This window comes from Hemitrygon akajei, chromosome 30 (genome assembly GCF_048418815.1).
Source record: "Hemitrygon akajei chromosome 30, sHemAka1.3, whole genome shotgun sequence".
NCBI lineage: Eukaryota > Metazoa > Chordata > Chondrichthyes > Myliobatiformes > Dasyatidae > Hemitrygon > Hemitrygon akajei.
Genome location: NC_133153.1, coordinates 22,559,123 through 22,580,568, shown reverse-complemented (window position 1 = coordinate 22,580,568; position 21,446 = coordinate 22,559,123). Strand labels below are relative to the sequence as shown.

The 21,446-nt window shown below is 38.2% G+C and overlaps 1 protein-coding gene across 1 annotated transcript in view; it reads left to right on the top strand.

The window, feature by feature from the left end:
* Positions 1-21,446, top strand: part of LOC140718861 (protein FAM227B-like) — a 73,108-nt gene that overhangs the window by 8,899 nt on the left and 42,763 nt on the right. Inside the window, exons 2-5 of the mRNA XM_073033097.1 lie at positions 1,149-1,202; positions 6,903-7,158; positions 13,513-13,568; positions 20,060-20,104. Of these exons, the coding sequence (XP_072889198.1) occupies positions 1,152-1,202; positions 6,903-7,158; positions 13,513-13,568; positions 20,060-20,104 (408 nt within the window). The 5' untranslated portion in view covers positions 1,149-1,151. The remainder of the gene's footprint in view (positions 1-1,148; positions 1,203-6,902; positions 7,159-13,512; positions 13,569-20,059; positions 20,105-21,446) is intronic.

Sequence of the window (21,446 nt, the reverse complement as noted above, 5' to 3'; positions counted from 1 at the left end):
CCCATAACAGAATCAGGTTTATCATCACTGATGCAAGTCATGAAATTTGATCATGATCAGCTACGATTTACCTGAAGGACTACTGTTCGTAGCCTTGATCTTTTTTTCTCTCTCTCTGCCCATCACCCTGCCTGTTCTCCATCTCCCTCTGGTGCTCCCCCCCCCCCCCCCCTTCCTTCTCCCGAGGTCTCCCGTCCCATGATCCTTTCCCTTCTCCAGCTCTGTATCACTTTCGCCAATCACCTTTCCAGCTCTTAGCTTCATCCCACCCCCTCCGGTCTTCTCCTATCATTTCGCATTTCCCCCTCCCCCCCACTACTTTCAAATCTCTTACTATCTTTCCTTTCGGTTAGTCCTGATGAAGGGTCTCGGCCCGAAACATCGACAGCGCTTCTCCCTATAGATGCTGCCTGGCCTGCTGTGTTCCACCAGCAGTTTGTGTGTGTTGTTTGAATTTCCAGCATCTGCAGATTTCCTCATGTTTGCTCATGAAATTTGTCTTTTTTTTGTGGCAGCAGCAAAGTGCAATACATAAAATTACTACAGTACTGTGCAAAAGTCTTAGGCTTCCTAGATAGATATATAGATATAGATATATAGGGATGTAAAATACACACATACGTAATTATAAATATATATATAAAACATGCACGCGCACACACACACAAATCTAAGAATTTTGCACGGAACTGTATATTAAAAACAGATTCAAGAATTGAGGTTGATAGATTTATAGATACTAAGAAAATCAAAGAATATGGGATTGATGCAGGAAAGTCAGGCTGAAGTAACACATTAGACATGGACCTAATGAATGACAGAAGAAGTACGAGGGGTAGATTGCCCTGTTCTTACTGCTGCTTTTTACATACTTATTATTTATGTATCGTATCCACGATGAATTGATTGTGGAATTTTATTCGGTCAAATCTGACGCAAACACACTTTCAAAACTGAAGAATTTACACTCATCTAAAAAGAAAACTATACACTAAATGTACTGTAATGTTGAAATCCATTTAAAATTAATGCCATTTTTATTTATAATTTAATTAAAGGTACAAAATTCTTATTTGCTATAATATGAAATATTATTCCTGCTTTAATAGTTCAAATGTTTAATAATTCCTCATTTTAAATATTTATAGAAAATGGAAAGTCTGCCCAAAACATATGATGAATTTTTGCAATTTCAAGGTTTGGTAAGTGACACTGTTATTCCAGAACTGAGAAATTTAAGCATAGTCAAGTTTAGTCAATTATACATGTACATGTGACTGCTGCACATCATAGCCAAACATTCCAAATATATTCCTGTTTAACTTCCTGAGTTTTCTAACTATTTTCCTGTTCAGGTGCTCAATTACCATTTGCAGTAACAACATTTTTGACCCTATAAACTTATCTTGAATTTATGTCGGCCATGATCAGCTACGATTTACCTGAAGCACTACTGTCTGTAGCCTTGATCACTCTTTAATGTATATTGCTGATTATTTTGTACATTATTGAACCCTCTGCCACATCTTTGCCCCACAGCAAAACATTGTAAACAGCTCACTTTGCACATGTACCTTTGTCTGTATTTTGTTTGCAGACCATGAATTTCCTTAATTCCATTTGAAATGCATTTCTGGTTCTGATTTTTTTTTTAAATTATGTCAATTGAGATTTATTTTTGCCAGTTGCAATTAAAACTTTGCTAATTCCAGACCCTCCTTTCTCTTTCTGTCAACTGTCAAGCTTTTTCTTACAAGTAGGTTTATTGCCCAAGAAGAATGTTACATACATTTTTCAAGAGGATTTATCATGATGCTGTGCTTGTAACTTCATTTTGTTTGTTGATCAAAGCCATAATTATGAAGTATTTTAGTTGAGCATATATTTATGCTTTTTAGTTTCAGGTTTCTGGATTTCCAGCATGCTGTCACTGAACTGATATTTTCCAATTTTGTTGGTTCCAAATGGCTAATACTGAAAATATTCTTCTCCTTATCTAAATTCTCATTTATGCATTATTTGCTTTATAGAAGTAGGTTGTTAAACCAGTATGTATCATTGTGTGTTGGTTAACAAGCAAAGGTGGCTTTGGTTTTTGCATTTGCAATAACGTACTATTAGATCTTTGTTTAATTTCTGATCCTTTGAATTCTTATGGGAGTCAAAAGTGGTGGACAGTCTTAATTCCAAAATCTCAGTTTATTTTAGATTACAAACAAACATACAAATACTAAGCAAACTAAATAAAGAACTGAGAAATGATGCTGAGAGGGGAATTAATGCTAAGGGTTGTAACACAAAAGAATAAAGTCAAAGGAATAAAGATGGCACTTCTGAAAAATCTTATGACTTTTCTAGACAAGATGAAGAAAATTCCTTAAATAGTGATAAATTAGTGAACAGGCTACACAATTAAAACAATTGCATCACATGGGTAATGTACCAATACTTAGCCAATGAAAAACGAGAAAGGTGATAAGCTGTTACTTTAGCTGCTGTACTGCTTTCTGACAGTGAGTGTGAAAAATACATGAGTTTCTTAAAAATTACAAATCTTATAAAAAGTATTATTTTTTAAAGAAGTGGTTTCCAACAGTACTAAAATACAAAGTTAATTTGCTCACTGAAAATTAAGTAAATCTAGCAGCTCCTAGCTATTAAGTATTAAAAAGTCATTACTAACCCGGCATTATTCAGAGTTATATTTTTCATGTTATAATCTTCTTTAATGAGCTAGTTTGGCAGCCAAGTATGAACCTGACTGAATTCTATTTTTATTCACTTTTTTAATCAATGACAGGGTGTAGTTTGGTTCAGTAGAAATATGCAAAGTATCTCAGTCAGTTTTTATTGTAAATAGCCCACCTATTATTTTACTTTCTGTTAATATTAGATATATGTGGTGTTAAATAATGCATTTTCAGTTATTAATATGAGCATAAGGTGCTGTTACAATATCCCAGTCATTTTTAATTGTTTTCAAAATTCTTACACTTGATCAAAACAACAACTTTTGAGATGTACATATCCTTTAAAAATCACCCACATCTTTTAGCAATTCAGCGTGCCTTCCTTTGGATCCTAGGAATTGAAAAAAAAATTGTGTGGAATTGAATGGTTTGTTTAGAGGTGTTTGAAGGGAAAGATTATGATGTTGTAGATGACAATTATCTTGGATGTCTCTGATTATTGCAAAATTAAAGATTATAACTAAGTTCCATCTGAGATTTCCAGGAAAGTAGCTTTGTTTTTTTCTACAGATTTTCATTTAGAAGGCTAAGTTAATTTTTAAAAAATGGTGTTATATGTTTAAAATATGGGATGTTTTAATGAGCAATTGTAGTGAAATAGTATAGACAAATGCTATCAGTTCAACTTAAATTCAACTTTCCTCTGCTATATTGCCCTCTGGACTTCTTGTGATCTGGAACTCATTATGGAAACATAAAGCAGAAGGCAATAAATTTATTGTTTCATCACAAAGCTAGTGAATCCTATGGTTTTGCCTTTGGACTTGAAGGTTGGAGACTAAATTATGAACATGTACAATGATGTTTATAAATCAGTTAACTGGGAAGCTCATGTTCAATCTTACATCAGAGTTGCATCTTAATTTACCAAAGTGTGTTGTGTCTGACCCACAACTCACTTCCATTCAATATATTCCAGTGTAGTTGTTTATTGTTATATAATTGGCAGATATACAAAATCCAGGCCCAGGAACAGAGTGCATGGCCAGATTGTGTAGCTGGTGGTCTCAACGCTGCATTTACTTCCTGGGAGATACTGTAGTATTCCCTACACAAGTCAGAACTGGCACTGCCACTGTCAATGTAGAAAATCTACAGCACATTACAGGCCCTTTGGCCCGCCCACCCACCCACACTGCTGTGCCAACCATGTAAGCTACTCTAGAAGCTGTCTAGATTTTCCCTAGTGCATTGCACTCTATTTTTCTAAGCTCCATGTACCTTAAAAGACAAGAGGGGAGTTCAGAAGACGGCTGTCATTATGCTGAAAGAAAAATGGTGATACTTCTGGCACAGCACCCTTTACTTGTATTGATTAACCAAACTGTTATAAATGTTATTTACAATCTACAACAAATTGGATATATGATAACCCAATATCCATTTTTTCAGAAATCCTGATGGCTCAGCATCTGGCTGACATAATTCTTCTTATGGTGCTCTCCTTAATGCACTGGGATCTCCATTCCCCAGACACCCTTTAAACTCACAGGGGCGAGAGGGGAGGGATTCTCTACATTCCCATTAAACATTGTTATGTTTCTGTGTAACATCCAAAACGATGTTGATGCATTTATAGGAGTATCCAGTATACTGGAAAATCTGCCATTCCAGCATCGCCAAAGACCCAAATGTGCAAATTAATAGAGTTTTACCGTTGTCAGTTAAATGCATTCATTGATTATGCTGCTGATGAACACAAATGATATAATTATGTATGCGATTAGACTTGACCAGCGAGTTTGCTTATAGGCATTACTAGAATTTGGTGGCCCCTTTATCAGTATTACAACACAGCAGCAATGAGGGGAGGATAGACATTGCACTTGACAGCCAAAAGACTTATTATTACAAAAGTAAATTATATTCATAAAAATATTTTGAAGTACATCAGTCTATCGTTCAAGGTGTAATTAGTTCTATATATTTGTAGCATAGCACATTCTGTGTACCAAGCACCAATGCGACTTGTGACCTCCTTCATCAGCAAACTTAGATACACTCCAGTCTTCTATATTGTCAATGTATATCGTGAACAGTTGCAGGCCCAGCACCGACCTGTGGCACACTGCTCTCTACTGATTGCCGACCAGAGTAACATCTATGTATCCCAACTCTCTGTTTTATATTAGTTAATCAATCCTCTGTCCATGCAAATACATCACCCCCAACTCTATGCGTCCTTATCTTATGGTTAAGTCTTTTATGCGGCACCTTTTCGAATGCCTTCTGGCATTCCAAGTAAATAACGTCCATCTGTTCCACTTTATCCACTGCACTCATTATATCCTCAGGTATCTCTAGTAAGTTTGTCAAACAGGACCTGCCTTTGCTTAATCCATACTGCATCTGCCTGATGGATCCATTTCTTTCCAGATGCCTTACTATTTCTTCTTTAATGATAGCTTCAAGCATTTTCCCAACTACAAATGTTAAACTAACTGGCCTATAGTTACCTGCCTTTTGCCTACATACTCTTTAGAACAGTGGTGTGACATTCGCCAACTTCCAGTCTGCCAGGAGCTGCCCAGAGACCAGGGAATTTTCGTAAATCATCACTAAAGCCTCTACTATAACTTCTGCCATTTCTTTCAGTACCCTGGGATGCATTCCATCAGGACCAGGGGACTTATCTATCTTCAGGCCCACAGTTTGCCCAGCACTACCTCTTTGGTGATAGCTATTGTATTGAGGTCCTCACCTCCCATCACATCCATAACATCTCTCTTTAGCATGTTAGATGTATCCTCCACCGTGAAGACCAACACAAAATAAGGGTCCCACAAAATAAAACAAGGGCCCCACCACTGACCACTGCAGCATGCCACTATTCACCCACCTCCTTCAACCACCAGCTTCTGCTTTCTACCTCCAATTTTGAATCCACTTAACTAAATTTCCCTGGATTCCATGGGACCTGACCTCACAGATCATCAGGGATCTTGTTGAAGGCTTTAGTAGAATCCAAATAGACAGCATCTACTTCTTTATCCTCATCTAACTTTCTTGGTAATCTCTTCAAAAAACTAAAACATTTGTCAAGAACAGCTTCCCATATACAAAGCCATGCTGACTCCCCCCAATTCCACTGTCTATCCAGATGCTGGTAGATTCTGTCCCTCAGAGTTCTGTCCAGTAACTTTCTCACTGTGAAAGTCAGGCTGACCAGACTGTAATTTCTTGGCTTGGCCTGCTAATCTTCTTAAACAGCAGGATAGCATTAGCCACTTTTGAATCTTCAGGAACTTCACCAGTGGCTAATAATGAAGCAAATACTGTATCTCCACAAGGGCCTCTGCAATTTCCTCTCTAGCCTCCCACAAAGTCTGAGGATGCATTTGAAGAGTTCATCTCTTCAAAACTCCAAAGAGAAATTATTAATTAAAAATCCCACTTATCTCTATGAATCAAGACTTATGCAGCCCTGATGATATTTAATGGGATCTATTCTCCCCCAAGCCACCTTTTTACTCTTAATAAAACCTCTTGGGATTTTTATTAATTCATCTCATACCTTCTCTTTGCTCCCCTGGGAATCCTGGCTATTTACTGGACAAAGTGAAGGAGGAGCATTTGGGATACTACAGTGTTGAGAACCTTAGATTCCCGCACTGTCTGTAAGGAGTTTGTACGTTCTCCACGTGACCTCATGGGTTTCCTCTGAGTGCTCCAGCTTCCTCCCACATTCCAAAGACATAAGGATTAATAAATTGTGAGCATACTATGTTGGCATGAGAAATGTGATGATGCTTGAAGGCTGCTTCCAATACAATCGTCAGACTATGTTGGTTCTTGATTCAAAATGATGCATTTCACTGTATGTTTCGATTTTCTTCACAAACTACATACCGGCCTGCCTTACCAGTCCAGAATAAAAATATAGATGTATTTCATTCTTGAGATAGAGGGACTAATTAAGAAAAAGACTAAGACTGAGGGTGCTAAAATTAGCTTGAAGATTTGGAAAAATGATGTCACTGTCATGTCCCATGCAAAAGGAAAATAAAATCACACAAACTATAATTATAACTTGTTTAATTATTGGTAAGATATCCTCTAAAAATTAAGTCATGTTCCTTTCTAATTTAACGTGAACTTTTATATAAAATATGAATATACTGTATTTAAACTAATGTCTTTTTTATGTTTCAGAAGGATTGGCCAAAGCTACTTCCTGATGAAGACGAGTTTAATATGAATATTCAACCTGATGCATTTACTTCATATGAATCAGTGTCACAATATGTTCATGAACATGCACCTTTACAGATGGAGCTTCTCACTAACATGGGGCAAAGAATCGATGAGCTTGCATTGCGCTTAGAAAAATATGCTTCAAAGATCCTGCCAGATGAACCTAGGAAATCCAAGGCCAGCGCCAAAACTCAGCTTTTCTATTTACCAGAGAGTAATTAGTTTGTTACTTTTATAATGTTGCTGTTATAACAAATACAATATATTTATATTCCATCCTTTAATGAGTAAACATCACAACATGATTCACAGAACATCCCAGATTCCTGTAGGACACATGAACTTCACTATTCCTCTCTTCAACTATTTACTATTTATTTTCTGTAGCAGTGATTTTTATGCCTTGTACTGTACTGCTGCCACAAAACAACATATTTCACAACAAATATCAGTGATTCTGATAAGGAGGGACAGAGTTTCAAAAGGTCAATGGGAATGAAACCAAAACATCAGTTTTAGTATGGGTTTTCGGGGTAAAGTCTCAAGGAATATTTAAGGGTTTTGGAGTAGCAATTCCAGAGAGTAGGGCCTAGGTTGCTAAAAGCACATTCTCTTCGTGGGGCAAAACGAAGGATTCTTAGGAATATTGGTTAGAATAATAGGCTGATAGAATAGGGTAATATATTTTAGCATTTAGCAAGAGAAAATTAGAAATACAACAAAGCAGGACTTATGGCAACGCTGAAAGAGTAGAGAAATTTCATCAATGTACACAGTTGATATGAAAGAGGACAGCAAGGCTACAGATGATTCTAAGCAACAGAATGAGAATTCTTAAGATTTCGCATGAGATGTTACACTTTAGATAGTCAAGGAGGTAAAAAATGAACAGGATTTGATTAGGTGGATATGTTGATCTTTATATGTAATGCCCTGGTTAAGATTTTTTTTTAGCAGTTCTGCAAGAGCAGTCTGTTTTGCTTTTGCCCTGTTTGGGCTTGAACTAAGATAAATGGCTTTGTTGTTCAACCTAGGAATGTTGTAGGATGATGGAATTGGCAGAAGGTTCTAGAGAATGCTGGGCGGAGAAGTTTCTGTAACAGACATTGGTGTGGGTTGAGGTGTTTTTGGTAGGAGCTGAGAGGAGACAGGACTGAAGATGGGTGACGATGCCGCCCCTGTTTCGCAAGCTGCTTTGTGCAGATGAATGTCTTCAAGGAGGAAGGACTTGTACTCCAGTGGGGGAGCCATTTGTTGGAGCAACATTCGGAAGGTGGTGTGTGTTTTCATGCAGAGCAACGGTTCAGTGTGCAAGTTAAAGAGAACTTCAAGATGAGCTTCAACTTGTGTGCACATTTGGACTGGGTTAACTAATAGGCCCTTTTTACTTTTTTTCTTTTCCCTACTAATTGTTCGATAAGGCTGACATTTGTAAATATACGTTTGTTATAATTGTATACAGTGTACGAGCTGTTATTTCTTGCCAATGGCTAATTGCTTGGGGGCAGAATTTACACAGTGTTCACACATTCTGGGGTGAAACATCCTAACCTACCGGTTGAGATGGGACCCAAGCCATATCAACACTAGACATATGGAGCCAGAGAGGGTGGTTTTCTCATCTCTGAGTCCAGTGGCTGTTAGCGAGCGACTAACAAGCCACATCTATAGAGACACCCGGTAAAAGAGGCTTTCATATGGAAAATGAGTTTGTGCAGCAAAGATGGAGTTGAAGCAGGTAAAGTTACAGAGCTGACAATTGCACATGTTGCAGCAGTTCCAAATCAGTTAGCATGACATAACAGCAATAGCAGCAATGGATCTTTCAAGAACTCCAGAGGTGATATTGTGAATGGAAGAGAAACTTCAGATAAATAGGGAAAAACAATGGAGGAAGATAGTGTTGCATGATAATATTATCAACTGTTTTGAAGGCTGTGGACATGTTTAATGGAATTAGAAGACTAATACAATGCAGTAAAAGTCACAGCATGTTGTCACTTGGATGAGGACTATATGGTTATTGAGCGGAAAAAAGGAATTCCAATATTGACAGAAGAGATTCTGCTAAAAATCTTGAGCAACACTCACAAAATACTGAAGAACTCAGCAGGTCAGGCAGTGTCTATGGACAGGAATATACAGTCAATGACCAGACCAAGGCACTTCATCAGGACTGAGAAGGAAAGGGAAGAATCTCTTCCTTTCTGGGCTGGGGGGAGGGGAAGAAGTACAAGCTGGCAGGTGATAGGTGAAACCACTTAAGGGGTAAGGTGGGTAAGTAGGGGAGAGGAGAGGGGACAAGAAGCTGTGGGGAGGTGATGGGTGGAAGAGGTAAAGGACTGCAGACGAAGGTTTTTGACAGAAGAGGAGAGTGGGCCATGAAAGAAAGGGAAGTGCTGGGGGTTGGTGGTGGTGCATGATAGGCAGTTGATGGGCAGGTGAGGAAAATTAGAATTTATTTCTTATATCCAACTCATAACGTGAGGGAGTACAAGATTTTATGTTGCGTCTCTGTCACAATATACAGGCAATAAGTGAGGGAAATGGGGGAAGATATTGCCCTAATCACTAAGATTATATACATAATTGTTTTGTAACATGTATGTACAGTTAGATATGCAATCAATGTGTATTGATAAATCTGATATCCTGGCAAAAGAAGCCTGCTGGTCCTGGCCTTAATGCTGCAGTACTGTTTGTCAGACAGAAGCAGCTGAAACAGTTGGTGATTGGGGTAGCTGGAGTCCCTGATGATACTCCAGGCCCTTTTTATGCACCTGCTGCTGTAAATGTCCTGAATAGAGAAGAGAAAGGGTGAGAAGGGAACCAGAATGGGGAAAATTCCCAGACATTAGTGAAATCGATGTTCATACCATTTGATTGGAGACTACCCAAATAGAATTTGATTTGTTGCTCTCCAAACTGTGGCCTCATTGTGGCAGTAGAGGAGGCTGTGAACCATCATGTTGGAATGGGACATCAGTTTGAAATGGATGGTCACCAGGAAGTCCTGCTTTTTGTTGCAGACAGAGCGAAGGTGCTCATCAGGGCAGTCTCCTATGTCAGGTATAACCACTGTAGAGGAGAACACACTGGATATAGTCGATGACTACAACAGATTCAAGAGAGAAATGTGTATGGATCTGAAAGATACCATACACCATGAAAGATAGCAGGAAGAAAATGGAATGTTGTAATTAAATTGGTTGTTAACAAAAGTAGAGATTGTGTATGGACTTTAGGAAAAAGGTGTATTCATCCTGTGATAAATGTAGCCATTCTTTGAAATAGTTAAAGCACAGGTGTTCCCTATTAAAGTTTACCTTTATAATTTTTATTATTCCCCTATATTTGGCATTTATGTGAAATGCTTAAATTCTAAACATCTGTACTTGGCACCCATTTTTCATGCATATAGATAAAAACTTCCCATGTCATGTATGAAATTCTGGCTCCTATCTGACACTACTGACACAGGTTTCTAAAATACTAAGGCTAGAAGAAACAAAAATTATAACTGAAAATGACATCAAACAAAGCTGTCTTTATCAGGGTTAATTAATGCTGAAGGGGAACAGTTGTGGATTCTTCATCCATAACTGGTATGGTGAGATCAGGCCTATACATGACCTCTTTGGAGTGTCAGAGGCTGTGTGGCACAGTATTCATGATGAAGTTAGTACTGCTCCCCACCCCACCCCCAGGGTTTGCTTGGCAGAAAAGCTGTCTTGTGTTTGATTGCAGACTAATGCAACACTCATGGATTCAGGGACATGGACTATATTTTTTGTGTGACTGTATTTTACTGCCATCTTATATGTGCCTTGTGTTATGTATGACTATTGATTCTGTCTTCTGCCCTTTGGCCCTGTTTCATTTAGCTGTATTCACGGGCACGCAGGTATGGTTGAATAATAATTAAATCAAGTTTAATTATCATTCAAACCATAGATAGATACAGCTGAATGAGAGTGTTCCTCTGAGGCCAAGATGCAAAACATTCAAAATAACAAGTAAACATTAAAAACTAGCAAGTAACACAACTCAAATAACAAGCAAAGAAGCATATTCACTCAGGAAAATAAGAACATGGATAGTCCAAGATCCTGAGCAACATTGTCCATCAATCGATGGTACAGTTTCCTGGCAGTGTACAGATGCATGCAATTCAGCCTGTTATTCCACTGCATGAACACAAGAGGGCAGCACTGATGGGCAAGGCCAGGTGCCAGCCAAACTCAACCACACTGCAGCTTTTCCCCATCCCTCACCTGGTCTGCAGCAGAAGGCAAGCCTGAGGCTTGCGGCTACACTGCTCCCACATTGACTGTTCCACCACCAGACAAGGTTAACATTCTTGCAGCAACTTGCATTATCACTGTCCAATAGAGTCTTGCAATCTTAAGTGAAATGTCCAAGATAATCTCCCACAATAATACTGCACCAACTCTGATGCTTCGGAGTAGCGAGCAGCAACATGGTCTGCACCCAGGTCAGCTCATCTGACATCCCAGCCAGCTCCTTCGACACCTCAGCCAGTTCTGCCACCAACACCAGTCTAGCTTCTCCAATCAATGAACAGCTCACTGATGGAGCAGCCCTACATTACCTGATGTTCTTGGAGTAGAATTGTAAAAAACAAGTTTTATAAAGAAAAAGCACCTTTGATTGGCCACGCAGAGACCGTTGTATTTGCCATCTTTCCAGAAGACTTGAACTTATAATATTGGAGGGGACTATCTGGATCATTGAGTATGCCAGCTCTTGAAATAGTTCCATAACTCAAGTTATTTCATTTTCCTCCATACACATCCATTGATATACTGAGGTATTTCCACCTGAAAAAAGCAGCATCTTACAGCAGCCAATTAATCCACCTACCAGGAATCAATACTGTACATCTTTTAGATATGGGATGCATTTGGAGTACCTGGAGGAAGTCAGGGGTCATGGTCAGATCATAGCAAAATCAATTTGCCATACTGTGCAAACTCCACACTTACCTATCTGAAGTCATGAGGCAGCTGTACTCACTGGAGTGCTCCAATATACGTGGTCTGAATCAGTGAATAAAACAAGAATTGTTTGTTAAATTGTAAGAGAAAATTTGAGAGAAAGTCTATGACACCACTGGTTAAGATGAGGAGTATACCTTCTTTGTTAAAGTATAGTATCTTACCAATTAGATCTTGATGCACCATCAATAACTCTCTCTGAGACGTGAAGTTGAGATATCGGCTTTTATTGACTGGAAGAAAGAACAAGCGGTAGTTGACCACCATACTACATCCTGGAGAATGAGGGCTGGGCTCAGGCCTCAATCGCCTTTATACCGGGGTCTGTGGGAGGAGCCACAGGAGCAGTCAGCAGGGAGCGTGTCCAGCCAGGTATATGTAGTTCACCACAGATCTAACAGCAGAAAGTACCTATATGTATTTGAGGGAAATATGGTACAGTTTTTCATTGTATTGATGGAGAACTCAAGATGTTCACTTTATCCATGACAAGACAACATCTTGATATGCTCGGTGATGATGGCTGCCATTTTGGGTTAGTAACACAGTGAGCCTTTGCAGTTATAGGGTTTGGAATTGTAAAATTCAGAGTCAGAATGAGAATCAAGTTTATTATCACTGGTGTGTGTCATGAAAATTGTTGTTCTGTAGCAGCAACAGAGTGCAAGACATAAAATGACTAAGTTGCAGAATAAATAAGTAGTGCAAATGAGGAACAATGAGGCAGTCTTTATAGGCTCATGGACTGTTCAGCAGTCAGATGTTCTTATAACATTGCGGTAGTCTTCTGGTTCTTGTGCCACTATTTCATTTTATATAGACATCAGTTGCTTGTACAGTAATTATATTTAATGTCAGCATTTGGAATTGTATCCAGCTTGGGCTGTTTGGAAATAGATGAGAGAAACAAAATATGTGAGCCTCTATGAGTTGTAAAAAATTAAATATATTTTCTGGAAATACTTTGTTGTTTGACATGAAGCATTAATCAAAGAGAAAGTGAGTTAAAATGTAGTTTGTACAGCTATAAATCTAGTCCATGTTTTCTCTTAGAATGGACCATTCCTGGCATAGTTGTTAGCACACTTAAGTTACCTTGGAGTTTATAGTTTCAAATCAAATCCAGAAATTAAGCACATAATGAACCAATCCTTCACTGCAATACTTAAGAATTTCTGCTATATTAGAGGGGCACCATCAATTAAGACATTAGACCAATCCCATTCTTCCTTTTTAGCTGGATGCGGAATATTTCATTCTATTAAATAAAGTGCAGGAAGTTCTTGATATCATTGAGAACTTTTGCCTTGCATCACTGGACAGGGAAAATGGTTAAATTGGACAGTCATCTCATTTATTCTTTGTGAAGCTTTGGGATACAAGATTGGCTGCTGTAGTTAATTAGATATTAAATACTTCAGAATATTTTAGAAAAGTAATCGGACATCATGGGACTAATATGTTCTTTACTAAATCTCATTAATGTGATTTGTAGTTTGTAAATGCTTATTCACTTAGGCATAATAATTAAAATCATATTTTTGTTTCAGCTTTTATTAGACAAATGAAGAATTCTGATGCATTACTCATACATCCTAGTAGAAAGGTAATATCACTGCAGTAATGTTTACTTTAGTAGTGCATTACTGATCATCTTTGGTGTTTATAATCATTGTATAAATGCATTAAAACAGCCAAGACCAGATATTTTGGAATTTTGTAGTACATTTCTTCAACAGTTCTGCTGTCAATACTTTGGCAGAGATTTGGCAAAAGGTTCTTACTATGGTTTTGCCATCAAAATTACAGCTTCAGAGTAATTTTCACTGTTAAGTTCTATTATCCAATCAACTGGATACCAAAACATTATATCTAAATATTTCACATTTTTCAGACTTCAATGTTGCATAAACATTTTTAATCAGCTGCTTAATTCAGATCCTGATAAAGATGCTGTCCTGAGGAATATATCTGCTATGTACAGTTGTTGATTCCTCCATGAGAGGAATGCTATATTGTAATAGACCATTCTGAAAAATTGGTGCCTCGGTCAGTCAGATGTTATGCGTTCAAGTCCTATTCCAGAGACTTGAGCACATTAGAGTTAGGGCTGTACAGCACAGAAACATGCCTTTCAGCTTGTCATGTCTGTGCCAAACTTCTACCCTTTACACTAATTCCATTTGCCTGCCTGAGATGGTATCTTTCAATGTCATGCCCATTTAAGTGTCTGTTACAATTACATGGTATGCTTAAAAAGTAATATTTCTGTTTCCCCCATCTGGTAGTGCTTTCCAGACTATCAACCATTCTCAATGCCAGAAAAAACTTTACCCCTCAGATCATCATTCAAAAGGACTATTGGGATGTTGGGCAAGATCTTTCAGATGAAACTGAGCCCTTTCCTGTACTCATATGCAATCTAAAAGGAGGCCATGGGAGTATTCAAAGAACAAAAGGGTAGTTCTTTACTATTTCTGATTCAGTGACAAGAACATGCCAAATAAATATAATCAAAATGATTAAAATGAACAAATAGCACTAAGTAGTGACCCATCTCCAGGACTAGATGGTTTACAGAGTTTTAAAGGCGGCAACAATGTTGACTTTTGCAGAAAGTTACAGCAAGTTATTCTTGTGCTATTTGAAGATTAGAACTAATGATATCCAATATGTTTTATTTCACTGGGGTATCTATGATCAGGAGATGTACGTTCAGGGTAAGTGGTTGTCCATTTGGTATGGAGATTAGCAGAAATTTATTCACTGAGGATCACAAATCTTAAAAATTCTGTCCCCAAAGAGCTGCTGTGAAGTCTTTTTCATTGAGCATATTCAAAATTGAAAACGTCTTTTGTTCCTGTGGGAGTATAGGACTATGAGGATAGGCAGAAAAGTGGAGCTGAGATTAAGATGTCATAATCATACTGAATAGTGTGGCAGGCTAGAAGAACCATTAGGTCTTCTTTTTCCTATATTGTTATGATCCATAGCAGCATTTTTAAGTAGTATTGACACAATCTATTCCAATTTGGCATCTCACACACATCACTCTTAATTATGGTGAGGAAGGGAGCATAAGTGTAAACAATGTCCGCTAGAGGTGCACTAATCATAATGTCATTCATCAACCAGTGCTGCTTTGACATCAGCACTTCCATATTAGAACTTAGCACTCCAAACTAAAACCTTCCTAGGCCTACCCTTGTGCATTATTCCACCCATTCCAGACACAATATGCTGCAGCTATAGTCTGTTATCATCTGGAAAGGATGCAGAGTAGTTTCAGCATGATGTTGCTGGAAAAGTATACTTCACTTACAATGATTGTTGTATAGATATAATTATCAATAATACATATATGTAGTTTGCTTTCCTTAAAACAGATAAAGTTGAGGAGGGATCTAATTGAGATATATATAGATAATTTTATATATATATATAAAATTATCAGGATAGATAGGCAGGTTAGATAATAAGAAAGTTCCGCATAATCAAGGTGTCTAAACTGGAGGATATAAATGTAGGACAAGGGGAAGAGGCTTAGAGTGGATTTGAGGAAGAGCTTTTACACAGAGGAGAATTGGAACCTGGAATGCACTGTTTGAGAAAGTGGCAGAAACAGGTACTCTACGTTTATCTAGATGAGCACATGAATTACCAAACCATGGAAGGCTATTACCCAAGTAACAGAAATTAGAATTAATGTAGATAGGTAGTTAATGATTAGTGTGGATGTGGTGAGCTGCAAGGCCTGGTTCTGTAGTACATGACTTGATGACCTTGTGCATAGGAAATAATGTCTGACAAATCTGTCAGAGATTTTCTGAGGTAACCAAGAGGATAGATGAGGGCAGAGCACTGGCATTGTGTATATCTTTAGCAAGGCTTTTGGCAAAGTCCCATGACTTGGGTTAGTCTAAAAGGTTAGGTCACATAGGATCCAGGGAGAGCCAGACAAATGGATTCGTAATTGGCTCAATGGTAGGAAGCTGAGGATGATGTTTCTCAGATTGGTGGCCTCAGAGGAGTGGCGTGCCACAGAGATCAATGCTAGAATTTTGTTGTTCATTATGTAAACAATATGGATGAGAATGTACAAAGCATGGTTAATAAGTTTGTGCATGATACTAAGATAGGTAATATAGTAGTCAATGAAGGGTTTTCAAAAATTACAGAGAATCTTGATCAGCTAAGTATGTGGGCTGAGGATTGGCAAATAGCTTTCAATTCAGATCAGTGTGAGGTGTTGCATTTTAGGAAGTCAAACCATGTTAGGACTTGTACAGTGAATGGTAATGCCCTGGGGAATATTATGGTACAACAAAAACTAGGAGTACAAGCACATAGTTACCTGAAAGTAGCATCACAAGTTGACAGGGTGCTGAAGAAGGCATGTGGCATGCTGGCTTTCATCAGTCAAAGCTCTAAGAAAAATAGTTGGTGTATTATGTTGCAGTTAAACAATATACTGGTGAAGTTGCACTTGGAGTACTGTGTACAGTTTTGTTCACCCTGTTATAGGAAAGAGGTTATTAACCTGGAAAGTGGACAAGGAAGATTTACAAGAATGATTACAAGAATAGAAGGTTGGCGTCATTCAATGTCTGTAGTGAGATGCTGAAGATGTTCTATAGGTCAGTTGTGGAGAGCGCCCTCTTCTTTGTGGTGGCGTGTTGGGGAGGCAGCATTAAGAAGAGGGACGCCTCACGTCTTAATAAGCTGGTAAGGAAGGCGGGCTCTGTCGTGGGCAAAGTACTGGAGAGTATAACATCGGTAGCTGAGCGAAGGGCGCTGAGTAGGCTACGGTCAATTATGGAAAACTCTGAACATCCTCTACATAGCACCATCCAGAGACAGAGAAGCAGTTTCAGCGACAGGTTGCTATCGATGCAATGCTCCTCAGACAGGATGAAGAGGTCAATACTCCCCAATGCCATTAGGCATTACAATTCAACCGCCAGGAGTAAGATATGTTAAAGTGCCGGGGTTGATTGTATTTAATGTATCTAAGTAAACTACTTAAGAACTTTTTAAAAGCTATTATTAATGCTTTTTGAGAGAGTGATTTAGATGCATATCATATTTTTACTGAGTAATTTTATGTAATTAGTTTTGCTAAAACAAGTGTATGGGACATTGGAAAAAATGTTGAATTTCCCCATGGGGATGAATAAAGTATCTATCTATCTATCTATCTACTGGGGAGATTGGGTGGTCTAGGATTTATTTCCTGGAGGATAGGAGACTGATAGGTGAACCTATTGAACACCATAAAATCATGAGGTTCAAACGTTGGGTGAAAGCACAGACTTTTCCCTGTGAAAGATAACTTAAAAAAGGCATAGGTCTAAGGTGAGACAAGAAAGATTTTAAAGGGACCTGAGAGGTAATATCTTCAGGCAGAGGGTGATGCATATATGGAATGAACTGCCGGAGAAAGTAGTTGAGGCAGGTAGGTACAATAACAAAATCTAGAAGATATAATATGATACATTATTCACATACACAGCTCATTTAGTGCATATAAAAAGTATTCACCATGCCCCCTTGGAAGTTTTCATGTTTTATTTGTTTTACAGCATTGAATCACAGTGAACTTAATTTTACTTTTATGTCACTGATCAACAGAAAAGACTTCCATTACAAAGTGAAAACAAATTTCTACAAATTGGTCTAAATTTTTTAGAATTATTAATTACAAAATAATTGATTGCACCATTACTCACCCCCTTCAACTAAGTATTTAGTGGATGCACCTTTGACAGCAATTATAGCCTTGAGTCTGTGTGGATAGGTCTCTACCAGCTTTGCACATCTGGACACTGCAATTTTTCTCCATGCTTCTTTACAAGATAGCTCAAGCTCTGTCAGATTGCATGAGGATCATAAGTGAACAGCTTTTTCAAGTCCAGTCACATATTCTCAATTATATTGAGGTCTGGTCTCTGACTTAGCTACTCCAGGACATTAACTTTGATGTTTTTAAGCCATTCCTGTGCGGCTTTGGCTTTATGCTTGGGTCATTGTCTTGCTGGATAACAAATCTCCCAAGATGCAGTTCTCTTGCAGACTGCATCAGATTTTCCTCCAGGACTTCCCTGTATTTTGCTGCGGTTTTTTTTCACCTCTACCTTCACAAGCCTCCCAGAACCTGCTGTAGTGAAGCATCCCCACAGCCACCACCGTGCTTCATGGTTGGGATGGTGTGCTTTTGATGTGTGGTGCTGGGCTCATGCAAAATGTAGCGTTTAGTCCGATGGACAAAAAACTCAAATTTTGGTTTCATTAGACCATAGAACCTTCTTCCAGCAGACTTCAGAGACTCTCACATGCTTTCTTGCAAACTCTAGTCAATATTTAATGTGAGTTTTTTTTCAGCAGTGGCTTTCTCTCTGCCATTCTCCCATAAAGCTGCAACTGGTGAAGCACCCAGGAAACAGTTGTTACATGTGTGTGCACAGTCTCTCTCATCTCAGCTACTGACACTTGTAATCCTCCAGAGATGGCATGGGTCTCTTAGTGGCCTCCTTCACTAGTTCCCTATTTGCAGGGTCTCTTAGTTTTTGAGAACAGCCTGCTCTAGACAGATTTATATCTGTACCATATTCTTTTTCTTAATTGATTTAACTGTACTCCAAGGGATATTCAATAACTTGGAAACATTCTTGTATCCAACTCCTGATTTGTACTCATCAATAACCTATTCACAGAGTTGCATGGCTTGTTCTTTTGTCTTCATGGTGTAGTTTTTGCTAGGATACTGACTCACCAGCAGTTGGACCTTGTAGCAGTGATAAACTATGTATACCTGTCCAGACACGCCGCTCTGCTGACTGCTCCTGTGGCTCCTCCCACAGACCCCTGTATAAAGGCAATTGGAGGCACTGCTCCTCCCCCAGTCTCCAAGATGTCGTGGTCCCTTTTGCTGCTAATAAAAGCCTGTCATTCACCTCCCATCTCCAAGAGTTATTGATGGTGCATCAGTAGCTACAGGTGTTTTTTTTTTACTACAATCAATTGAAACAACTTGACTGCACTCAGGAGATCTTCATTAAACTAATTGTGTGACTTCTAAAACAAATTGGTGTGTCATGTTAAAGAAGGTGAGTACTTATGCAATCAATTATTTTGTGTTTTATATTTGTAATTAAGTTCTGTTTTCACTTTGACACGAAAGAATCTTTTTCAGTTGATCAGTGGAAAAAAAACAAATTAAATCACTGTGATTCAATGTTGTAAAACAATAAAACATGAAAACTTCCAAGGGGGTGAATACTTTTGATAGGGTCTGTACATAATGATACATAAATCATTGGTATGCTGAAACACCACTTCTAGGTACGCAATACCGTCTGGCACTTCACAAAGGTTTTGTTACATTGATTTGTTACATTCTGTATGGTACGTATACAGTCTCTTTAAATTAAGTCTATCCATCAGCACTGTTTAAATGTGATTCCAATAAACATAGTTCCACTTGCACATTCATCGGTGCTGATAAATGGGATCTATTCTCTGTTGCTATCACAGCAGCTACTTAGCCAAATACAATAAATAAAAACTAACACAAATTGGGTATGAAATGCTTATTTTGTAAACAAAACCATGTCAAATTACAGTATATAGAAACATAAATTAATTATCCTCTGGGGCATCTTACTGCCTGCTTCCAATGTGTCATTTTCCTATGCTCCTAGTAGTCTTGTATAGGATTCTTCTAGTCAGTGAAGCATATCCATTGTTTTTTCTAATGTAGGGGACTAGAGATGACTTGGAGAAAGATCTTGAGCAACTCTAGGCCCTGAAGGCTAAGAGCAGCTGACAATTTTTGTTTTAGTTTTGCAATTATTTAAAACACAATCTTTTTTGTCATCTAATCCCCAATGCCAGGCCAAACATGCATTCAATTATTTATTTCAAAGCCACATGTTGTGATAATTTATTTTGTGGCTTTAAGGTAAGAAGGAAATGTAAATTTCTCCATACTCCTAAATCAGGCACTTAATAGACCTACATTTGTTTTCTCATCAAAAATGTAGATAATTACATAATTAAAGAAACATGATTGATAAACTAGATTTTTTCCTTTAATAGCTTTCAGAAGAACTTGATATAGCACACAAGAACAAGACTGTGGAGGTAAGACTTGAAGGGTGATACTAAAGTTTTTAATATTGCAGTTAAATATTTTTAACTGTCAAAGCCTTTAAAGAACATTGACCTAAAAAAATTGGCACTTTGGCAAAACTGCTCGGAATACTGTAAACTATGCAGCTGATGAGGTACAGAAAATTTTAAATAGGAAATTATATTTTGCAATTTAAAAACAAAGAGCAGAGAAGTTGATCATTCTTCCTGTTAAATTTCTGTTGAACCCTTTGAACTTATGGACAAGCTTTTCAGAGATAGCTGTATGTCTGCATCACTGATTTTAGTTGTCAGATGTTTTGGCAACTCACCTACTAACGTTACGTGAATTTGTTTCTCCAGTTAGATATCTGGTATGGGTGGGAGAGACCTTTGTCTCTCATTTGTTTTTTAAACTGAATGCATATTTAAACAATTCACACTGCATAGGGTCAGAAATTCCACTGTTTTCCCCCTTGGCTATTATTTTCAACAGTCTAGGTTATGAACGCAGAAATGAGTTACAGTCTTCCTGAACAGGAAAACTTCGACATTGTTATCCATTTAAAAGTACTAACTGACTGACAGCATTTCTTTGTCCTGGATCAACCAGGATATTTAATATTTTGTTTTGGTCAACTGCTCAGTTGTGTTGTCAACTGCCAGAATGAGGGGTTTATGAAACATCTTGTGTTAGCGCGTAGCCAAGTGGTTAAGGCTTTGGGCTAGTGATCTGAAGGTCATTAGTTTGAGCCTCAGCCAAGGCAGCATGGGTGTCCTTGAACAAGGCACTTAACTACACACTGCTCCTGCATGTTTATAGCCCAGTGGCGGTGGTTGGTGCAGTATAGACAAGACAAGAATTTTTGCATTTATTTGCCCATGTTATATCCCTCTGCTACCTTGACTGCGAAAGCAGTGAACTGAAAAAAAAATCAAGAGATGGAGCTGCAAAGTAGCAAGTGCTATTGGAGTCACAACAACCAGCTTTACTTTTCAGATGTCTGGCCCATTCCAGCCAAACTTCCTCTGAATGCCAATTTATTTTGTGCCAATCACAACCTCATCCTCAAACCACAAACAAGGGTAGTCTGTCAGACTGACCTTTACCTGAACAACATTTCCAAGATACCTTCTTGTTCTAACCCTTAGACTAGGATTCCACCAAGGAACACTAGGTTACCGTCTCCCACATTGTCACAGATCACATCAGAGTTTGATGTTTTGAGCAGTGTCCAATAAACAATCAAAAGTGTGAGAATACATAGTTCACTCAATTGGTGAACTTGAGTACATAAGGCATCAATTTGAGGCTTTAGTTTTTCAAGCCTTTAGCATGGAGAAGCTTGTACAA